Source organism: Mobula hypostoma, chromosome 7 (assembly GCF_963921235.1).
Source record: "Mobula hypostoma chromosome 7, sMobHyp1.1, whole genome shotgun sequence".
Lineage (NCBI taxonomy): Eukaryota > Metazoa > Chordata > Chondrichthyes > Myliobatiformes > Myliobatidae > Mobula > Mobula hypostoma.
This window is the reverse complement of record NC_086103.1, coordinates 166,603,584-166,626,723: the sequence shown is the minus strand read 5'-3', so window position 1 is coordinate 166,626,723 and position 23,140 is coordinate 166,603,584. Positions and strand designations below refer to the sequence as shown.

Below are 23,140 nucleotides of genomic sequence, written 5' to 3'. Positions count from 1 at the left end.
TCGAATCGTTCGGACAGAGATGGTGCTCAGTACTTGGTGTCGGAGAGCTGATCAGAGCTCGAAGTTTTCGGATGACTCAGAGTCGGATTGTGGTCGGCATGGCAGGAAGAGTTTTTCTTCCCTCTCCCGTCTGCATGAGATGTGGGACATTTGAGAAACTTTGAACTATACTGTGCTCTCGGACTTTCTTCATCAAGTTATGGTATAGTGCACTGTTGTAACTATATGTATAATTATGTGGTTTTGTCAGTTTTTTCAGTCTTGGTTTGTCCTGTGTTTTGTGATATCACACCGGAGGAAATAATGTATCATTTCTTAATGCATACATTACTAAATGACAATAAAAGGGGACTATATGTCTTCATAATCTAAAAGTCCATAGCTCCCTCAAAGTGGTAACTGTGTGGGGTGGTAAACAAGGCATACAGCATGCTTTAGTGGTTTTTCCATTTGGTATCAAATAAATTTTCAGACTTTCCCCTGTTGCAGCAAATGTATACAACACCGAGAATTCAGGCCCTTACGATTGTTAAGGTAGTGTCCTGCTTAACTGCTTAGTGGGCTTCCTTTAATGGGCTGTGGAGGACATAGGCTTGTGACCTTTCGGCCAGGTTTCAATTCGCAAATCAGATACACATAACCTCTCATATATATTTTAATTTCCAGTGCAAAAAATGTCTTGTGTGAGGATCAATCATGGCAGCCAGAGCCAGGGTCAATTTCCCAATGAGTGGGCCTCCTATCACCTTGATAGAGTTGTTCTGTAGCTGGACGACACCACTACCCAATGCTATATACCCTTTCACCTTATTTTCTACCTGATTTCCCCATTCACTTGATTCCCTCTTTCTCCAGTTACTACTCTGCTCCCCACCCTAGATTTCTGCCCTCACTTTCTTTTTACCTTTTCTCTCTACTTTTTTAGGCCCTGACTGATCTCCCTCATCACCATGGCTACCTGAAGGGATCTACCCACAACTCTGACTCACTCCCCAGTAGCGAATCAACATGAGGACAGCTAAAATGCTTTTTCAATGGAAAGAACATCTTGATTTCTTCAGAGAGGTTGTCCCAATGTGGTTGTTTGATTTTGAGCGACACCTATTTAGTATTGGGGCAAAACATTTTGAGCAAAACAAATCCAGCCTCTTATGGGCTTTCCTACAATTTTAGGGATTTAGTGGCATCAGCACCGGACTTCGGAGTGAAGGCTCCCGAGTTCCAATCCAAGTCCGGCCACCCCCCGAGCATGCTTTCCATTCGTGCCAGGTTGAGCATCGAGCTAGCCACTTGGCCTCGTAAAAAACATGGGTCGAGTCAGGAACGTTCATATCGTAACCCGGTTAATCCGAAAGGAGACCAATCCTAACACTACGCGCCAGACAAGAATGGGTGACTGTCCGGTGCGACATGCTAGGAAGGAAGGGATTTATTTAAGGAGGTATTTTACTTACCAATCTTCCTTTCACCTGTGAACATTCATTTTCATACAAGAAATGTTTAGTTAAGGTTTCCCTGGAACACAGCTATTCTTCAAGTCTTCTGGAAAGTTGGCAAGAATAAATTAAAGCATTAAGTACAGTGATGGTTTTTGAAGTGTTTCGCTGGATGGTAAAAGCTCTCATTGCTACAACTGTCACCTCTGGTTTCCACAGCTGACTGCCTGCCTCATTGATAACACAATGTTCCTTTTACACCTCACTAATTCCAGTTATGGCATACACACAGTGTGAAAGTACAACCCCCTGCGGAAATATAATGCTGCTACATTTCGATGCGTTTTATAAAAGTAACCGAAAAGCGTTCGTCCATGGGGACTGCAGATCAGTGGCTGAATGGTCTGACAGAGGGAATCAGGGAGAAATTCTATCAATGGTCTGCCGCAATTCGTAGGGCTGAGAGATACCATCAACACTACTTCTTGAAAAGCAGTGTAATGTTTTTCCCCCATCAGCAAGCAATAAATTAACAGCAATTAGATAATGGCCTTAATCACTGGGTCTATTTTAAATGGTGAGGGGTGAAATAACATTGGTGTGAGAAGGAGCTGGGTATCACAGAAAAGTTATCGAAAGTTAATATGTCAGCTCAACAATCAGAATCAGATTTATTATTGCTGACATACTGTATGTTGGGAAACATGTTGTTTTGTGGCAGCAGTACCATGCAAGACATTAAAATTACTATGAAGCTACAATATAAAAAAAATCTTTCAGGAAATCAAACCATATGTTGACCTATTCTGAAGAAGGGTCAGCTCACTCAAAATGTCAGTTCTGCTTCTGTCCCCGCTGACCTGCAGAGTGCGGGCAGGTTCTTAGTTTTTGTGTTGGATAGTGCAGTAGCCGATGCTAAATGGCCGACTTCTGCTCCCGTCACTTTTGTTCCAGAGTTCTGTGGAATTCCTTCTCCATCTTTCCTTCTCATTCCCTCCTTAATTCATTTCTTAACAACCAACTCTCTACGCAAGCTCTTGGTCGTGTCTGTGCCAAATGCAATACAAAATTAAACTAAATCTCTTCTGTATGCTCCCATATTCCCTGCATATTCATGGAGTCATAGAACACCGCAGCACAGAAACAGGCTTTTCGGCCCATCTAGTCCATGCCAAAGTTTTATTCTGCCTGGTCCCATCGAACTGCATTTCCACCAAAGCCCTTCATACCCCTACCATACATGTACTTATCCAAATTTCTCTAAATACAGAGTATTCGTATTCTCTTAATGCATATACCCATCTAAAAGTCTCATTAACGTCACTATCATATCTGCTTCCACCGTTACCACTAGCAACTGATTCCAGGCACCTACCACTCTCTGCACATCTCTTTTAAACTTTCCCTCCTCACCTTAATGGATGCCTTCTAGTATCTGATATTTCTACCTTTGAAGAATATTCTGACCATCTACCCAATGAATGCCTCCTATAATTCTACGAATTATTATCAGGTCTCCCATTAGCTCCCGATACTCAAGAGAATACAACTCAACTTGTCCAATTTCTCCTTATAACTCACACCATTTAATCCAGGCAGCATTCTGGAAAACTTATTCCCCTTTTCCAGACAGTCAATATATCCATCTTGTAAAATCACCGTTTATCTGTCCTTTAATGGGGTGACCAGAATTGCACACAATACGCCAAAAATGGCCCAAATGAATTTTAATTAGATGCAACATGACCTCCTGACTTTTATAAACAATCCGCTGACTAATGGAGCCAAGCATGCAGTACGCTTTCTTAACCACCCTATCTACTTGAGTGCCCATTTTCTGGGAGATTTGGACTGAGAACCCAAGATCCCTCTATACATCAATGCTGTAAATGGCCCTGCCATTAACTGTATGTTTTCCCCTTAAATTTGACTACCTAAATTGTAACACCCCACACTTAAGAACTTTGACAAACTTCTGTAGATGTGCAGTGGAGGGTATATTGACTGGCTGCATCACAGCCTGGTATGGAAACACCAATGCCCTTGAATGGAAAATCCTACAAAAGGTAGTGGATTTGACCCAGTGCATCGCGGGTAAAACTCTCCCAACCATTGAGCACATCTACATGAAATGCTGTCATAGGAAAGCAGCATCCATCATCAGAGATCCCCATCACCCAGGTCATGCTCTCTTCTCACTGCTGACATCAGGTAGAGGATACAAGAGCCTCAGGATTTACACCACAAGGTTCAAATACAGCTACTACTCCTCAGCCATCAAACTCTTGAATAAAAAGGGGATAACTGCACTCACTTGCCCATCATTGAAATGTTCCTTCAACCAATAATCTCACTTTAAGGACTCTTTATCTCATTATCTCATATTCTCATTATTAATTGCTATTTATTTATATTTGACTTTGCACAGTTTGTTGTCTTCTGCACTCTGGATGATCTTTCATTGATCCTGTTATAGTTAGTATTCCATAGATTTGCTGAGTATGCCCACAAGAAAATGAATCCCAGGGTTGTACTTGGTGACATATATGTACTTAGATAATAAAATTTACTTTGATATCTAGAGCATGGAAAAAGTTCCCCTGTTCTATGCTAGTCCCATTTAAAAGCATTTCACCCAAGTCCCTCTAAACCAGGGGTCCCCAGCCTTGGTTAATGGTAGGGGTCCATGACATAAAAAGGTTGGGAATCCCCTGCTCTAAGACGTTCCTATTCAGGTTCCTGTCCAAGTGTTATTTAAATATTGTTGATATACCTGCCTCAACCTCAGATGAGGAAGAATTTCTTAAGCCAGAGGATGGTGAATCTGTGGATTTCTTTGCCAGACAGCTGTGGAGGCCAAGTCATTGGGTATATTTAGAACAGAAGTTGATAGGTTCCTCATTAATAAAGGCACTAAGGTTATGGGGAGAAGGCAGGAGAATGGGAAATAAATCAGTCATGATGGAAAGGTGGAGCAGAATTGATGGGTCAAACAGCTTAACTCTGCTCCTATGTCTTATGATGAACCACTTCTGTTGGCAGCTAATTTAGTATATGGAACACCCTCTGGTGAAAAGGTTGCCCCTATTAAATGTCTCCCATCTCACTTTAAAATCCTTACTTGGGTTAAACTCCCACCTTTCATGCCTCCACACGTATCTATAATGGAATAAGATCCTGTTGTATCCTTTGACAGTCCTCTACGCTGCCTGCATTCTACCAATCTTTATGTCATCTGCAAACTTACCAGCTGAGTCACGTACACACTCAGTGGCCATATTTTTAGTATCTCCTGTAAGATCATGGTCTTCTGTTGCTATAACTCATCCACTTCAAGGTTTGACACTTTGTGCATTAAGAAATACTCTTCTGCAGACCACTGTTGTTCCACAAGGTTATTTGAGTTACTGCCACCTTCCTGTCAGCTTGAACCAGTCTTGCTATTCTCTTTTGATCTTTCTCATTAATAAGGTGCTTTCACCTACGAACTGCCACTCACTGGAAGTTTTTTTTTTGTTTTTCACACCATCTCTGTAAACTCTAGAGAATGTTGTGTGTGAAAGTCTCAGGAGATCATTAGTTTCTGAGACACTCAAATCTGGCCCCAACAATCACTTGATCACATTTCTTCCCCACTCTGATGTTTGGTCCGAAAAATAACTGAACTTGTTGGCCACATCCACATGCTTTTATGCATTGAGATGCTGCCACATGATTAGCTGATAAGATATTTGCATTAACGAGCAGCTACACTGGTGTACTTAATAAAGTGGCCTGAGTATATGTATCACACAATCTTCTTCTGTAGATAGCTGTCAATTTTTTTGCTTGCTACCTCTTTTTTGAAGCACCTCAACAGGTTCAACTTGGAAGCTGTTGTTCCCGTTCAAGGAAGGATGCTGAAATCATAAGGCCCAACACCATGGATCTGTGCTTATCTACTGAGGAATCAGGAAATAAAGTGTATCTAAAATGCATTGTAAAATGGACCAAAAGCTTTTTGGATTTCACTTATCTAGAGCAATGCTGGCTCCCAACTAACTTAACTTGGAAATACTCATACTGTCTTCCATCCATCTGTATTTGCCACTTTTAGTCATGATACAAAACGAGATGGATGGCATGACTTAGCAGGGCCAAAGCTTTGACATTTTCTTTCTGTTTTAACCCTGGTGATAAATACATCTTCATCCTAAGACAGAATGTGGAAAAGTAAATTGAGTTTCACTTTGAAAAAAGAATGGTTTCAATGTCTAAAATTTATGGCTGACAACAATCGAAGTCAAAGTGCACTTGATGTTTTTTTCCCCCTCTGTGACTCTATCCTCCTCAATGGTAATAGCATCAGCCAGTCACAACCCTCTACTGTAACTCTCCACTTCTGATAAGATGGTGGCACGTTCGATAGCAGCAGCTTCTATGGGATCAACTAAGGATGTTATTGTCCTTTTTAAACCCAGATTTTATGATCACAAGACCCTGCAGCGCGTTAAGAACTTAAACTTACTGCACGTCTCCCCCATCAGCAAGCTGCTTTTTGGGGGAGAAACTGAAGGAGCTGGACTTGGTGTGGTTCTTGTATCAGAGGCGTGTTGGAGGGGTTGGTGCATGAATGCAGTCCGCAGCCTAACAGCGAGAGATCATTTCAGTCACTTTTCTTGTGACTGCAAGACCCTGTTGGTCACTGTTATTGGGGGATGCTGCAAGTCTGATTCACTGATAGATTGGTAGATGGCAGGGGAGCCGCAAGGCCTCGATTGTAGTGAGGATCAGGGCTCAAGCCACAGTGTCGCCTGTTTTCAGCCATCCAGGAGAGAGGCATTGGGACTGGTGCACTCCACCAGAGGTGATGTAACGCAGCGTCCAAGCTGGAGTTGGTGCTGCCACCAGCGTTCACTTGGCAGAAAACAAGCTGTATTGTGTTTGACTGCAAACTGCGGCAACATTCATGGACTATATAGATTTTTTGTGTGGCTGCATTTTATTGGTATCTTATATGTGCTTGCGATGTATACAATATGTGCTACATGTGCCTTGTGCTGTGTGACTTTTGGTATTGAGTTTTTAATCTTGGCCCCAGAGTAATGTTGTTTCATTCATGGGTATTCATGACAATTAAACTTAAACTTGAACTTGAACTTAAGCTGAGAGAAAGATTTTAGCTACTATCTATTAATGCACAGTTTTAGTGTCTGGTAATTTCAGCTGTAAAAATTTTTAGGCAACCAGCTCATGAAAGCAAAAAATCACAGCCAGATACCAGGAAGAGTAAGCTTGACAAAACCACAATTAGATTAGATTATGACGACACGCAGTCCTCTTTTATTGTCATTTAGTAATACATGCATTAAGAAATGATACAATGTTCCTCCAGTATGATATCACAGAAACACAAGACAGACCAAGACAGAAAAACTGACAAAAACCACATAATTATATAGTTACAACAGTGCAAAGCAATACCATAATTTGATAAAGAACAGACTATTGGCATGGTAAAAAAAAGTCTCAAAGTCTCTCGAAAGTCCCATCATCTCATGCAGATGGTAGAAGGAAGAAAAACTCTCTCTGCCATGAACCTCCAGTGCCGCAAACTTGCCGATGCAGCACCTGGAAGCACCCGGCCACAGCCGACTCTGAGTCCGTCCGAAAACTTCGAGCCTCCAACCAGCCCTCCGTCACCGAGCACCAAGCAGCATCTCTGCCAAGCGCTTCGACCCCGGCCCCGGCCGCCAAGGAATAGACAAAGCCTTGGATTTGGGGTCTTCCTTTCCGGAGATTCTCGATCGCACAGTAGCAGCGGCAGAGAAGCAGGCATTTCAGAAGTTTCTTCAGATGTTCCTCTGTGCTTCTCACATCTGTCTCCATGAAATCAGGATTGTGCACGGTACCCTACTTAACAAATACAGGTATTATTCCAGAATGGCCAGTGATCTGTAAGTTAGTACAACTTATGCTGATTGCATCCTCAGGAGCAAAGTTATCAAGGCCAAAGAGGGCCACCATGGTTATAATCTTCTCCAAGGACCGTGACCTTGTCATAGGTCACAATCCTCAGAGAGGCTTGTGAGATCCTGAGATCCTGAGAGTGATGCCTTCTGGATCTTAGCTACAGGTAGGGTCACCTATAGTGGTGAGGTCAAGGGAGAGGAATCAGACAAAAAGGCATCCAACCTAGAACTCAGTGGTGGAGCTGGTGGAAGATGATGGCACATCACAACATCAGTGAAGATGGAAGTACGCTGCAGCAGTGAAGGGTCTCCAGTCATCTTACATTCCATGCCACTAGCCCTGACCCAAGTCGTTCAAGGACCGTGTGGTGGCTGCCCATGCATCAGCCTCCCCACAGTAAACAAGGTCACGCATTGACATTCTCCATTTTGGGAATAACCCCCTAGGAGAACATCATACTCGACTCGCGCGATCACACCACTATCACTAACAATGTATGATCCAATTCTCCTGCCAGATCATACTTCGCACTTTTTCAACTGTAAATTTAAAATCCTCAGAAGAAAAACAACTCACAGACACCCTAGGCTCCGAATCGAGTACCCTCTTCAGAAAAAATAGTACCTTGTCAGCTCCAGCTTGTTTCAAGGAAACAGAAAACCCTTACGTTGCACTTTTAGGACAATTACCAATTCAAGTCGCATACTGCACATCTGTTCCATTGAAAATCTTTTAATAAATTATTAACACAGTTTATTAAACTGAAAACATTTATAAATCAGGAATGAATTCATGATATTGTTTTGAAAATATGTTCAATCTTAGCTCAATTTATATTCATGGTTCTTTGGGAATAATCTGATTGATTTGTATTTGGCTGTGTTCAGTTTTGGTCACTGTAATATAGAAACAAAGTGCTATTAAACTAGAAAAAGCGCAGAAAAGATTTACAATGATGTTGCTCTGATTAAACTCCCATCTGGCACTTCTCCACCCATATCTTTAACTGGTTTAGATACCGCTATATGTTTTTGATACTGTCCACAATTCTAACAACATTTGTGACATTTGCAAATATGTTCTGCCATGACTGTAAAAGTTTCCTCTGGGTGCTCTAGTTTCCTCCCACAATCCAAAGGCATACCGGTCGGTCGGTTAGTTGGTCATTGTAAGCTATTCTGTGATTAAGCTAGGATTAACTCATGGGGTCGCTGGGGAGCTTGGCTCGAAGGGCTGGAAGGGCCTATTCCACTCTGTAGCTCAGTAAATAAATAAATAAACAAGGGACTGAATCAGAGCGAGAGATTCAACAGGCTAGGAACTTATCCCTTGGAAAGTAAGAGATTGAGAGGTGATCTTATAGGTGTGTACGTATGAAATCATGAGAGGTAGGGGAATCAAGAAACAGAGGACATAGATTTAAGGTGAAAGGGGAAATATTTAATAGGAACTTGAGGGGAGGGTGCAATCTATGTGGACTCAGATGCCAAAGGAATTGGTTGAGGCAAGAACAATAACAACTTTTAGAAAATAGTTGGACAGGTACATGGAAAGGAAAGGTTTAAAACATTATGGACCAAATACTGGAAAATGGAAACAGTTAGGATGGGCATCTTTGTCAGCATGGACCATTTGTGCCAATGGGCCCCTTTCCTGAGCTTTATGATTTTTTTTACTCTGTCTGTCTGTGTATCTTCTCTGTATCCATATCCTGCAAACCCCTTCCCAACACCACTGAAGAAGTTCCTTCACCAGAATCATTGCAATAGTTTAGAAAGGCATCAGAAATAAATTCTAATCTCAGCTCTTGTACCACGTTCTGTAACAGACATAAGCTACGTCAGAGACAGTGATGATAAATGTACAAATCAAAACCCTAAAGGATTAAGCTAAATGTTAACATAATTACTAATGTTTCTAACTTTAGAAGAGTAGCTACTAAGGGAGCCAAATTGCACAGTTAGACTCAACGTTATCTGTGGAGAAAGAAACAGTTAATTTTCCTTGTCTTTGGTGCTTCACAGGAGCCCTGAAACATGAGCATTGTTTCTCTCCCCACAGAAGCTGAGTGGTTACACAGCGCAGTTAAGTCTTTCGAAAAACCATTACCACCAGTATAAATCATGAAAAGCAAGAGTCTTGAAGAAGGATCTCAGCCAGAAACCTCAACTGTTTATTTATTTACATGGATGCTGCCTAATTTTTTGAGTTCCTCAAACATTGTGTGTCTGTTTCTTTGGATTTCCAGCATCTGCAGACTATGTTGTGTTTATGTATCAATGTTATCATTTGGTTATATCTATGCGCAAAATCTCTTCTATATCCAATGCAACACCTTTTTAATAAACTTGCTAAGTTTCAAATTACATTATAATCAAAGTATGTATGCAGTATACAACCCTGAGGTCCGTCTTCCCACAAGCGACTACAAAACAAAGTAACACCATGGAACCCGTTTAAAGAAAAATCAAACACACAACATGTGAAAAAAAGATCAAATTGCGCAAACAGCAAAAAAACGAGCGAGTAGCACACAGAATCTTAAACATCAAACCACAGAGTCCTTGAAACAGACTCAGAATATTTGGTTTAGTTCAGTTCAGTTCAATTTAGTACTAAGACATTCATTGCCTGTAGGCCACAGAGATATTCCACCTTGAAGCACCCTGATCAAAATAGCAATAACAAAAGGGTAACCAGAAACAATTAACAGACGTAACATGAACCGTAGAGTCCTGTGTAAACAAAGCTAATCCACAAATCGCGCCAATCGAATCTTGCCCAAGACCTGAGACTCCTGCACCTTCCACCAGCAGCAGTGAGCAAGAAGGAGAGGGAGACCGGTCCAACACAGGCAATTGGCACTGAATACCTGCTCACCCTCTGCTCCCATCATCACTGATTTTAATCTTACTCAATGCTTTAGTTGGCTGTATCGGCGAGTAATGGAGCTGATGAAGGCTTCGCACTCCACCATTAGGCCGCACACTCCATTCTCAACCACTCTGAAATCCCTCAAAAGTTCAGTTGGCCCAGAAGCATATTATTAAAATGTAAATTACAAGCTCCAATTACACTCAGATTAGTAGCGGAAGTATACTTAAAAGAAGAAGGAAAAGTTGTTTCGTGAACCGTCTTCAAGATGTCGCCATGGTCGTGTTGGCCACTGGCGCCATCGTGCTGGAAGATTTACAACTTTTAGTAGAATATTTCAAAACACATTCATTTCAGTAAGGTGCAATGGTCAATGATGAAAGACACTTCATTGGATATTAAGATCAGCAGGGGCTCCCAGCTTTTTTACGCCTTTAACCAAGGGGTCTGCGGACCCCAGGTTGGAAAGCCCTGATATTCAGTGACAGCAAGGCTCTTTGTTATTTTCAGCAGAAACTAAAATGCATTTTGAAGAAAATCATTCTCCCAACTGCAATTGGATTTGCAAAAAATCTACAAGAACATCCATCCTAACGGTGCTAAAAGATCAATTTTCACTACATAAATTTATTACGCTCTTCCCAACTAACTCTTATTGTAAACTCGGACATCCAGTAATTGCTTGCAAGATCTACCATTCAGGAATTTAACACCTATAATTATAACAGTTATATTATCTTCAGTTAAGAAGAATTATATTAATCCATGAAAGGTATGCTTTGATGTGTGAAGTTAACTCAGTATGTGATTATTAAAAGTTTCAAATAAATCACATGACAAATAATTTCTGACAGAATGAGTGAACAATGGAGATTTTATTTCATTCCATTTTCCCTCACCACCTCTCTGAATTCACAGCAAGATTGGGACATACTGACTGCCTATCATTCTGGCTGTTCCAAGGTTGTCTAAGACTCAGCAGTCTGGTCAGAAACAAAAAAAAAAATCAGTCGAGCAGCGATTATATTTATATCAGAGTCAACAACGTTCACTGTGGTAATACTCACAACTGGAGAAGATGAGAGGGCAAGAATGTTCATCCATTGGAAAATTCTGGAGCTGAAGTTGACACTCTGCGATTATTGTAAGCCTGCGGAAAGCAATCATTTGTTAGTCGCAGTGATTTTTTTTAGAACTCTGGCACTATAACATCTTATCTTCAGAGCAGTAAATGGAAATGCCAAAGTCTACAGCATGATATTTTCCTCAGTCATCCAAGTGATGATGGTAGATGCTGACCTGAGCTGAGGGGAAAGAATTGTAAGGCACAAAATGGAGTCTGAATTGCTTCTATTCCCAGAAGCCTTTGAAAACATATGAAAGAACCAGTCTCACTGAACCCCTGCAAATCAGTTTTTAAAAGGGATCCAAGTGTTGCTCTTCGAGGGAGCAGGATATTGAAATTGAACCAAGGTGAATCTGTTGCACCTTTTAACCAGTGCTCTGAACTTGTAAAATCTTTGCTGATCTCCCAATTATACTATCTCTATCAATACACGTACTCTTCTCAGCCAACCACAGGAGACAGAACCCTACTCTTTTACTTCCTGCTGCTGAATACCCAAACACACTATCTAGGTAAAGCCGCTATTAACTTAAATTTTTTTCAATTTAGATTATTGTGTTTGCTTGCCCACCGCTTTACATTTGGGTGATCTAACAGTGGGCACTTTATAGAATGCCTCTGCTCTGACCACGAGTGGGACTCTTGGCTTCCAGTCGCCTCTCTCTCGCCATGTCACTCCCACTTTGGTGTCTCTGCCAGCAGGCAGGCTCCTTCACCGTTCGATTGATGCTCGGGGATCCACATCATATTGTTCACAGTGCTACGTTCAGCAATTTCAGGTAATTGGCATTTGCAACTGTCAATGCAGATACAAAGACAACTGGAGATATTGGAGGTTTTTAAAACTACAACAGTAAAAGCTACTAATACATAGCAGGTCAGATAGCATCCATGTCAAGAAAAACAAAGCTAATGTTTCTAGTTGACACAATGACTCAATGTAAAGATTAATCCTGCCTCTCCGCAGATGCTGCCTGACCCGGTGAGTATTTCCATTTCTTTTTCTGTTATTCTTTCAGCATCTGCAGTTTTTATTGCCCTATTCCTTTAACATCACAGAGTACAACTTTCCCTGCCTTCTGCCCCTACAAGATTCTTCCCCTTTGTTCTCCCCTCATCCATCTCTTTTCATTTTGAAACCTGTTTTAACTTTTCTCAGTTCAAATAAAAAATTATCATGTTGAAATGTTAAAAGTCGTTTCTCTCACTACAGATTCAGTCTGATCTATTGCCCATTCCAAGCACAATTTGGTTTTAATCCTCTCTTTTCTGAGCTGATGATGAAGGAGGCTTCTTATAATACAATTGATATAAGCTTACCTTACGTGGTATTTATATTTAATAGATCAAAGTGCATTTTCTTTTTCATTATTACCACAGAATGTACTCTTGGTTTGCCAGTTTCATTGGCCAACATTTAAATTTTACACATAACAGAATGAAACATGGTTTCCAGTAATATGTACTGCTGGCATAGTGTCTTCTCAACTTGAACCTAAACCATTCGTATATGCATTTTATGTCAACTTGTACATCTACAAAATATATATTTTTAAAAACTGTTAATATTACTGTGTTAATATTATTTTGTGTTGCATGTGATATACAATATGTATATGAATATGTACTGTATTTTGCACCTTGGTCCCAAAGGACTGGTGTTTCATTTAGCTATTTAGTACATGTGTACAGTTGAATGTCAATAAACTTGAACCTGAACTTCAGCTAGTGTGCTATGCTGAGGAACTACCTGCCCTCAGAAGGCCTTGGTACAGAGACAACAAAATGATTGACGTTCTTTTCACCATTCCATCAAAAATGTTCTCTTGTAAGCAAATGATTAGTGATGGCAAGTGGAGCCAAATCTTCCACCTTCTAGTCGCAGTGCAAGAAATTTGTATTATCTACATGATCTTTTAAAAAGGCTGCATTGTTACTGCTTCCATACTCCATACTTAAAAATAGCATCAATCAATGTGTCCTTGTAGATAAACCTCATTGATATTTTTTTCATTTGAATCAAGTCAGCAGCCTTTTTTACTCTCAGAATGATTTTTTCAAGTTCAATTTTGGGATCAGGGCAGCACTGGCAAACCATTTATTGTCCTGCCATAGTTGCCCTGGAGAGGTGGTACTGATCTTCCTTTTTAGACTGTTGCAGTCCAGTGGCAGAAGTATCCCTACAATGCAGCTGGATTGGCATTCTAGTATTTGGACTCCAGTGTTGATGAAAGACCGATGATATCCAATCTGCAAAGTGCTACTTGCCCATTGCCCTCACACTTCCATCAGATGAGTTCTCGTTTTTATCCAAGCTATCAAATTCTTCTGTGGCCTCTGAAAGATCCAACAAAGATATTTGGATTCATCCACTCCTGTTGATCCATGGTGACTTGCTAGATTTGATTTAAAATTGGTTGGGTCATGAAAGATTGAAGGTGGTGTTATTTGGACTGCAGGTCCACAACCTGTGGTGTTCATTATTCATTATCCTATTCACCTGTGCTAAGATATTTCCTGTTTGAAATTAGCTCTATCAAAACTAAGATTAGCTTTATTTGTCACACGTACATCAGAATATCTACATTTTGCACCAACAGCAAACATGGTCCATCCAAGGATTGTGCCTGCATGTTTCGCTATGCTTCTGGTGCCAACATGGCACATCCACATATCATTAATCCCAACCCTAATTGTACATTTTTGGAATGTGGGAGGAAACCGGGGTATCCAGAGTAACCCCACGGTCACAGTGAGAACATACAAACCCGTGCAAACAGTGGCAGGAGTCAAACTCCGACTGGTGATAGTTGGCACTCTAAAGTGATTGAGCCCTTTCCTGGGTGTACTCTTCTACGTTCTCTGCTTCGAATCAAGATTCAAGATTCAAATCACCTCCATTGCTGTTCCACACCTTCATCTGCAAACTCTCTGAGCTCTAGAATTCCCCCACATTTTGCCTGCACTGCCTTTCTTTTCCTCTCTACAACTGTCGTTAAACTTGTCTCCAGGATCACAATGTATCGAATTTAGTTATCCACGTCCCTGTGAGGACACATGAGCAATAATTATAGAGAAGACCACGTACAAATACAGGGTATTGTTAAGTGAATTCTGAGACCTGGAGTTTTGAATCATAAAATCCATGTTAAATATGAATTTGAAATAATTAATATCAAAGTTTGGAGGAGGTATGAGTGTTGTGTGTAAGTTCTGATTGAGTAAAATTGATGTGTGTTAATTAATCTAGATGTAAAAGGAAATTTAGTTTGGATATTTATTATATAGATTATGATGTTAAATGCATGAGATTACATTATCAAGTACATTAAAGTGATGTAAATCCCAAAGCAAATCTTAAAAAAAAATTGAAACAATAGGTACAGGTGTATATACATTCAGTACCATTTTATTAGGCTGCTTTCATGTCAGCTTGAACTTGTCTGACCATTCTCCGCAGAACTCACGCTCATTAGATGTTCCTTTTTGTTTCCTGCAACAACCTCTGTAAACTGCGGAAACCGCTGTGCATGAAAATCCCAGGATATCTGCAGTTTCTGAGATACTCGACCATTCCATTTGGCACCAACAATCATTCCATGGTCAAAGTCTCTTACATCACATTTCTTCCCTATTCTGACATTTGGTCTGTGCAGCCACTGAACCTCTTGACCATGTCTGCATGCTTTTATACATTGAGTTCCTGGCACATGATTGGCTGATCAGATATTTGCATTACTGAGCAGGTGTACAGGTGTACCTAATAAAGTGGCCATTGAGCATTTTGTTTAGGTATTCACTCTTCTATGTATTTATATCATTAGTATTCTCCAGTTAAGAAAATTGTTTCGGAATCAGTTTTTGCCTCTTCCTGAAATGGAGCTGGGTGGAGAGGAACTTCTACCTCTTCCATTGAGGCAAGGCACCATTATTTCCTTTGAGTTCTAAATCCTATGTATTTGGACAATTTGGAATACTGGGAGAAAGCGAAACCCATTTCAGGCAACACACATCAAAGTTGCTGGTGAACGCAGCAGGCCAGGCAGCATCTATAGGAAGAGGCGCAGTCGACGTTTCAGGCCGAGACCCTTCGTCAGGACTAACTGAAGGAAGAGTGAGTAAGGGATCCAATCCTCTTCCTATAGATGCTGCCTGGCCTGCTGCGTTCACCAGCAACTTTGATGTGTGTTGCTTGAATTTCCAGCATCTGCAGAATTCCTGTTGTTTGAAACCCATTTCAGCCTGTTTCACCATTTAATGCTTCCATACGTAACTGTGATCTAACCTCATGAACAAGCCTTTATATGTTATCCATTTACATACTTGGTAACAAGCTCCCAAAAACACTCACATGTTAATGACCAGATTATCTACTTAATGTGTTGGTAGAGAAAACTAGACCTCCAGGAGAAGTTCTTCTTTGAAATGCATGCTATTTCTAAACATTTTGGTCTACTTCTGGACCAACACAGTGACCATTTGAGCAAGACAACTGTGACCCACATATCAGTTGTACAGAAGAGAACAGATACCCCTCTGTTTGGCCTGCTTCTTCCCTTTCTTCCATGCTTCCCTATCAGATTTCTTCTTCTTTAGCCCTTTGCCATCTGATGCAACACAGGAAAGACAAAAGCGATTCTGAAGATGCTGAGAATCTTGAGAAACACACATAAAATGATGGAGAAATTCAACAGGTCGGACATGGCCATAGAACAAAGCGGAGGAAGTGGGCAACCAGAGAGAGGAAATGGGCCAAAAAAAACTTCCCTCCATTCCCTATTCTGGCCCTCTCATCCCTTCTTTCCTCCTCCTCTGCCCACTACTTCCCTCCAGTTTCCCACCTTCTTCCCTTTATTCCATGATCCACTGTCCTCTTCTATCAGATTCCTTTACCATTGCCACCTAACACCTCACAGCCTCTCACATCATCACTTCACTCCTACCCATCTACTTCTGTCCAAGACCTCTTTCAGAGTCGATGCCTCCAGAAGACACGGTACATCATCAAAGACCCCTCACACCCTCTCCATGAACTGTTTGTTCTTCTGCCATCAGGTAAACATTACAGGAGCATCAAAACTAAAACCACAAGGCTACTAAACAGCTTTCTCCCACAGGCAGTCAGACTGCTAAATAGCTGCTCTACCTGACTCTGCTTTGGACACTTTTAACTTGCAGTGGACACATATAACTGATTTTAACTGACATGTGGCTGTTGTGTTTTACTATTTATTGTTATGTTTAGTGTTGCGTTTGTTATATTATGATTGCACTGCCCCTGAGAAACGCTATCTCATTCTGCCCCGCAGAGCTGATGTGTGGTTAGAATGACAATAAAGTTTTTTGAATTTTGAATCTTGAATCTTCCCTCTCACCTGGTCTCACCTATCACCAGCCAGCTTGTATTCTTCCCCTTCCTGCTCTGATTTCCCCCTTCCTTTCCAGTTGTGATGAATGCTTTCAGTCCAAAACATTGACTATTCATTTCCTTTCATAGATGCTGCCTGATCTGTTGAGTTCCTCTAGCATTTTCTGTGTGTTGCTCAAGATTTCCAGCATCTATAGAATCTCTTGCATCTCTGTATTTAAAGTGTGATTGATTGTGTGTTGAATCTTAGCAGAATGAAAAATCAATCCACATTTGATTTTGGCAACCTGTACTATATCTTTTCCCTCTCACAATTCTGCTGCTTCAAAATGGTGCCAAATTCAGTCGATGCCTGTCCCTTTTATTCAAATGACCTGGACTACAGGGTTAGGCATGGGGACCGATGCTATGCCGAGACAAGAACAGCTGGAAATCACATCTGGATTCAACTCCAGTGAGGAACATGGAGGGCTTCCATTGCTTTTTTCATATTTTCATTTTTAATATACATAGTAAGATTGAAGTTTTTAAAAAATGGACTTTGTAAAGTTAAAGTAATTCATTTTCCATTCTCCAGCAGTTCATTACCAAGTAAAACTGAAATACATTGTTTATCACCCAGTTATTCTTCTTGTACTATGATCACTGGTTCCTTAAGGCTGTTATAGCCAGGGGTGGTAATGGGGACAATCCCACTACCTATTAAATGTTCTCAATGGTGTGTGCCGCAAATAGTCTCCCAACAACAATGTCCAGCTCCTGGCCTTCAAGTGTGGCTCAGCTACTCAGCCTGGTGGAACCATTTCTACTGACAGGAGAAGAGGCAAAGCTGGGCTACTGGCGCCTTAAAACCAGCTGTCTTGGGCAGATAGGGCTCTTTAGCTGTCGTTGGCAGTTCATCTAGGAGAAGGAAAGTCTGACCTCAATCCTCCACTGTCTTGCAGCTACACCCACTCATGAGGAAGGCTTCAGGAGTAAACCTGAGGGAGAAGTCCAGAGCTGGAGTCCCTACATTGAGTTCAATGTTGACTGGCAACTCCTGCGATGCTGCTGGTACCAAACTGATTGGTGTCTGCCATGCCTTTGGGTTCATCAGATGCATGGAAAGGGGGAGCTTGCTGCATGGGCAGCAGCTTTCTCTCCATATAACACTACCCAGGCTTGCGTATCTAGATATTTAGGACGTAATACCCATGGTTAACTCTGACTGACAGAGGCCCTCACTATAATCACTTTTTATTTGCTTAATTTAATCAGTAAAATTTCAAATAATCAATTAGGCAAATAGACTGTAGCATGGCAATTTTCCAGATTAGTTTAACTAAACATGAAACTGTTATAATCTAACTTTTTCCAATTAAAAATGTTATTGTACTTCACTGGAAGTGCATTGAACATGTTCTGTTTGTCTGTAATAGCCTGAAATTGCAGTACTTTTGTTAAGAAAAGTCCATACTTTTATATAGCCAATTATTCTAAAGTTAAGAATTTAATGAAAAGACAGACTTCAGAGACCTCCAATATCTTTGCATTAGATGGTATACTTAATGTGTTTTGAGGCTCCACATCTCCTATCCTGTCAGAAATTTATTGATTCAAGATCCACTCCAGAAAAATGAACACAACATCTCAGCTAACTCTCCTGTATACTCCAGAGAATGCGTTACTCTGTTAAAGGGACCATCTTACAGGGGGAACCCTGGGAACACAGATCCATAAATCCTTGAAGTAGATAGCCTTGTAAAAAGAAAATTTGACCATCAATCCAAGTATTGAGTCCAGGAGTTGGCATGTTATGTTGAAGTTGTGTAAGTTTTACGTGAGGCCAAATTTCAAATACTGTGTGCAGTTCTGATCATCTGCTGTACCTACAGAAAAGATATCAATAAGATTGAAAGAGTACTGAGAAAATTTACAAGGATGTTACCAGGATTTGAGGACCTGGGATACAGAGAAACAGTAAGTATGTTAGGAGTTTATTTCCTGGAGCTAAGGAGAATGAAGGGAGATTTCATAGAAGTATACAAAATTATGAGTGGTATAGTTAGAATTAATGCATGCAGTCCTTTTCCACTGAGGTTTGGTGAGACTAGAACTAGAGTTAAGGGTAAAAGGTGAAATACTGAAAGGGGAAATCTGAGCGGGAACTTCTTCACTCAGAGAGGGGGGCAACTGTGAAATGAGCTGCCAGCAGAAGTAGTGGATGCAGGTACAACTGCAACATTTAAGAGAAATTTCGATAAGTACATGGATGGGAGGGGTATGGAGGACAGTGGTGCAAATGTGGGTCAGAATAACAGTTTGGCATGGACTAGATGGGCCAAAAGGTCTCTTTCTGTGCTGCTTTGATCTATGGCTCTATGAAGTTCCATTTGAAGACGGAACGAGGAAATTCTCCTCGGTATCCTGGTCATTATGAGTGGCAGTGTTAGCTGTGAGGAGGATGCGAAGAGGATGCAGAGTGACTTGGATAGGTTGGGTGAGTGGGCAAATTCATGGCAGATGCAATTTAATGTGGATAAATGTGAAGTTATCCACTTTGGTGGCAAAAATAGGAAAACAGATTATTATCTGAATGGTGGCCGATTAGGAAAAGGGGAGGTGCAACAAGACCTGGGTGTCATTATACACCAGTCACTGAAAGTGGGCATGCAGGTACAGCAGGCGGTGAAAAAGGCGAATGGTATGCTGGCATTTATAGCGAGAGGATTCGAGTACAGGAGCAGGGAGGTACTACTGCAGTTGTACAAGGCCTTGGTGAGACCACACCTGGAGTATTGTGTGCAGTTTTGGTCCCCTAATCTGAGGAAAGACATCCTTGCCATAGAGGGAGTACAAAGAAGGTTCACCAGATTGATTCCTGGGATGGCAGGACTTTTATATGAAGAAAGACTGGATGAACTGGGCTTGTACTCGTTGGAATTTAGAAGATTGAGGGGGGATCTGATTGAAACGTATAAAATCCTAAAGGGATTGGACAGTCTAGATGCAGGAAGATTGTTCCCGATGTTGAGGAAGTCCAGAACAAGGGGTCACAGTTTGAGGATAAAGGGGAAGCCTTTTAGGACTGAGATTAGGAAAAACTTCTTCACACAGAGAGTGGTGAATCTGTGGAATTCTCTGCGACAGGAAACAGTAGAGGCCAGTTCATTGGCTATATTTAAGAGGGAGTTAGATATGGCCCTTGTGGCTACGGGGATCAGGGGGTATGGAGGGAAGGCTGGGGCGGGGTTCTGAGTTGGATGATCAGCCATGATCATAATAAATGGCGGTGCAGGCTCGAAGGGCCGAATGGCCTACTCCTGCACCTATTTTCTATGTTTCTATGTTTCTATTATTTCGAACGGATACTACATAGCATGGCGGTTAGCACAGCACTATTACAGCTTGGGGCATCGGAGTTCAGACACCAATCCCGGCATCCTCCATAAGGAATCTATGTGTCCTTCCCGTAGAATGCATAGGTTTTCTTTGGGTCCTGTGGTTTACTGCCACGGTCCAAAAACATATCAGTCAGCAGATTATTTGGTCATTGTCAATTGTTCCATGATTAGGTTAGGGTCAAACTGGGATTGTCATGGGTTGCTGGGCAGTGTGGCAGAGTAGGTGGTGTGGCTCTGCTGGTAAAGAATGGCATAAAATCATTAGAAATACTCAAGTGGCAAAACAGTACAACTGTGGCTGACAAGGGAAGTCAAAGCTAATGTAAAAGTAAAAGAGAGGACATAGAACAAAGCAAAAATTAGTGGGAAGGTAGAGGATTGGAAAGCTTTTAAAACCTACAGAAAGTAACTAAAAGAATCATTAGGAGGGAAAAGATCAAATACACAAGCAAGCTAGCAAACAATATCAAGATGGATAATAAAAGCTTTTTCAAGTATATAAAAAATAAAAGAGAGATGAGAGTGGATATAGGACCACCAGAAAATGAGGCTGGAGTAATAATAATGTGGGACAAGGAGTTGGCAGATGAACTAAATGAGTATTTTATATCAATCTTCATTGTGGAAGACACTAGCAGTGTGGCAGGTGTTGAGGGATGTGAGGGAAGAAAAGTGAGTGAAGTTACTATCACAAGGGAGAAGGTGCTCAAAAAGCTGAAAGACCTGTAGGTACATAAGTCACCCAGTCCAGATGCACTGCACCTTGGGGTTCTGAAAGAGGTAGCGGTAGAGATTGTAGAGGCATTAGTCATGATCTTTCAATAATCATTGGACTCTGAGAAGGTTTTGGAGGACTGGGAAATTGCAAACGTCACTTCTTAAGAAAGGAGGGAGGCAGCAGAAAGGAAATTATAGACCAGTTAGCCTGACCTCAGAGGTTGGAAAGATGTAGGAGTCAATTGTCAAGGATGAGGTTATGGAGTTCTTGGTGACACAGGACAACATAGGACAACGCCAGCCTAGTTTCCTTAAGAGAAAATCTTGCCTGATGAACCTTTTGGAATTCATTGAGCAGATCACAAGTAGGATAGATAAAGGGAATGTAGTGGATGTTGTATATTTGGATTTTCAGAAGGCCTTTGACAAGGTGCCACACGTGAGGCTGCTTACCGAGTTAAGAGCCCGTGGTATTACAGGAAAATTACTGGCATGGTTAGAGCACTGGCTGATAGGTAGGAGGCAGCAGGTGGGAATAAAAGAATCCTTTACCGGTTGGCTGCCAGTGACTAGTGTTCCGCAGGGTTCGGTGTTGGGACCACTTCTTTTTAAGCCTTATTTCAATGATTTAGATAATGGAAAAGATGGATTTGTTGCCAAGTTTGCAGATGATATGAAAATTAGTGGAGGGGTAGGTAGTGTTGAGTAAACACGTTGGCTGCAAGAGGAATTAGACAGATTAGGAGAATGGGCAAGAAAGAGGCAAATGAAATATAATGTTGAAAAATGCATAGTCATACACTTTGGTAGAAGAAATAAATGACCAGATTTTTTTTCTGAACGGGGAGAAGATCCAAAAATCTGTAGATGCAAAGGGACTTAGGAGAACATCCTAAAGGTTAACTTGAGTCGATGGTGAGGAAGGTAAATGTAATGTCAGCATTCATTTTAAGAGGTCTAGAATATAAGAGGAGGAATGTGATGCTGAGGCTTTATAAGGTACTGGTGAGGTCTCACCTTGAACAGTTTTGGGCTCTTAGAAAAGTTCAGAGGAAGTTCACAATGATGCTTCTGGGAATTAAAGGGTTATCCTTTGAGAAACGTTTGATGGTTCTGGGCCTGTACTTGCTGGAATTTAGAAGGATTGGGGGTGGGGGGTGGAATCTCATTGAAACCTTTCGAATTTTGAAAGGCCTAGGCAAAGTAGTTGCGGAAAGGATGTTTTGTATGGTGGGCGGGGGGGAGCGGTGGCTCTAGGAGCAGAGGGCACAGATTTAAGACAGAGGGGTGTCTATTTAAAACAGAGTTGCAGAGAAATTTCTTTAGTCAGAAGGTGGTGAATTTGTAGAATTTGTTGCCACATGCAGCATGGAGGCCAGGTCATTGGGTGTATTTAAGGCAAAGATTGATAGGTTTTTGATTGGACGTGGCATCAAAGGTTACAGGGAGAAAGCCAGGGAGTAGGACTGAGGAGGGGAAGAAAAAAGAATCAGCTGGGATTGAATGGCAGAGCAGACTTGATGGGCCAAATGACCTAATTCTGCTCCTATGTCTTATGGTCTAAGTGTTTTCTTGCATTTCTTATACTCAACCAGTACCTCACTTGTTCCTGCCTGCCTCTAAATATTACACACCTCCTTTTCTTTTCTTAACCAGGGCCTCAACTTCTCTCGAAAACCAAGGTTTTGTAAACATGTTATTGTTGTCTATTTAACATTTCAGTAATATTTGAGTAATACTAAAAGTATCTTGTTTAATTAAGCATTCTTTGCTGGTTACACAATGGAGTGTGAGTTATATGTAAATGAACATGACTTGCATACATCATCACAGCACCACATCATTTAAGTCTGTGCCTCACTTAACGTAAAAATGGACATTCACGAGCTATCTCCGGCTCCCTTCCCTTCTTTTCAATTAGTTTCATATTTTGGAGTTACAGACCGTAACAGTTGTTCTTGTCTTTTATCCAGACAGGAACATACAAACTCTGTACTTTCAAAATTACACTTTTGAAGGCCTCTCACTTTCAAAGTATACCTTTGTCTGAAAACATCCTGTCTCAACCCACACTTGCCAGATCTTTTCTGATACCAAGAAAATTGGCCTTGCTCCAATTTAGAATTTCAAACAGAGGACCAGACATATTCTTCGCCTCAATTATATTGAAACTAATGGCATTATGATCATTACATGCAATATACTCCCCTACAAAAATTTCTATCACCTGCCCTTTCTCAGTTGCTACTAGGAAATCTAGTACTGCACTCCCTCTTGTTGGGAA

General features: G+C 41.1%; 1 protein-coding gene across 1 annotated transcript in view; it reads right to left on the bottom strand.

The window, feature by feature from the left end:
• The window catches only part of LOC134349733 (gamma-aminobutyric acid receptor subunit gamma-3), a 771,468-nt gene that overhangs the window by 435,959 nt on the left and 312,369 nt on the right, over positions 1–23,140 (bottom strand). Inside the window, exon 5 of the mRNA XM_063054505.1 lies at positions 11,330–11,412. Within this exon, the coding sequence (XP_062910575.1) occupies positions 11,330–11,412 (83 nt within the window). The remainder of the gene's footprint in view (positions 1–11,329; positions 11,413–23,140) is intronic.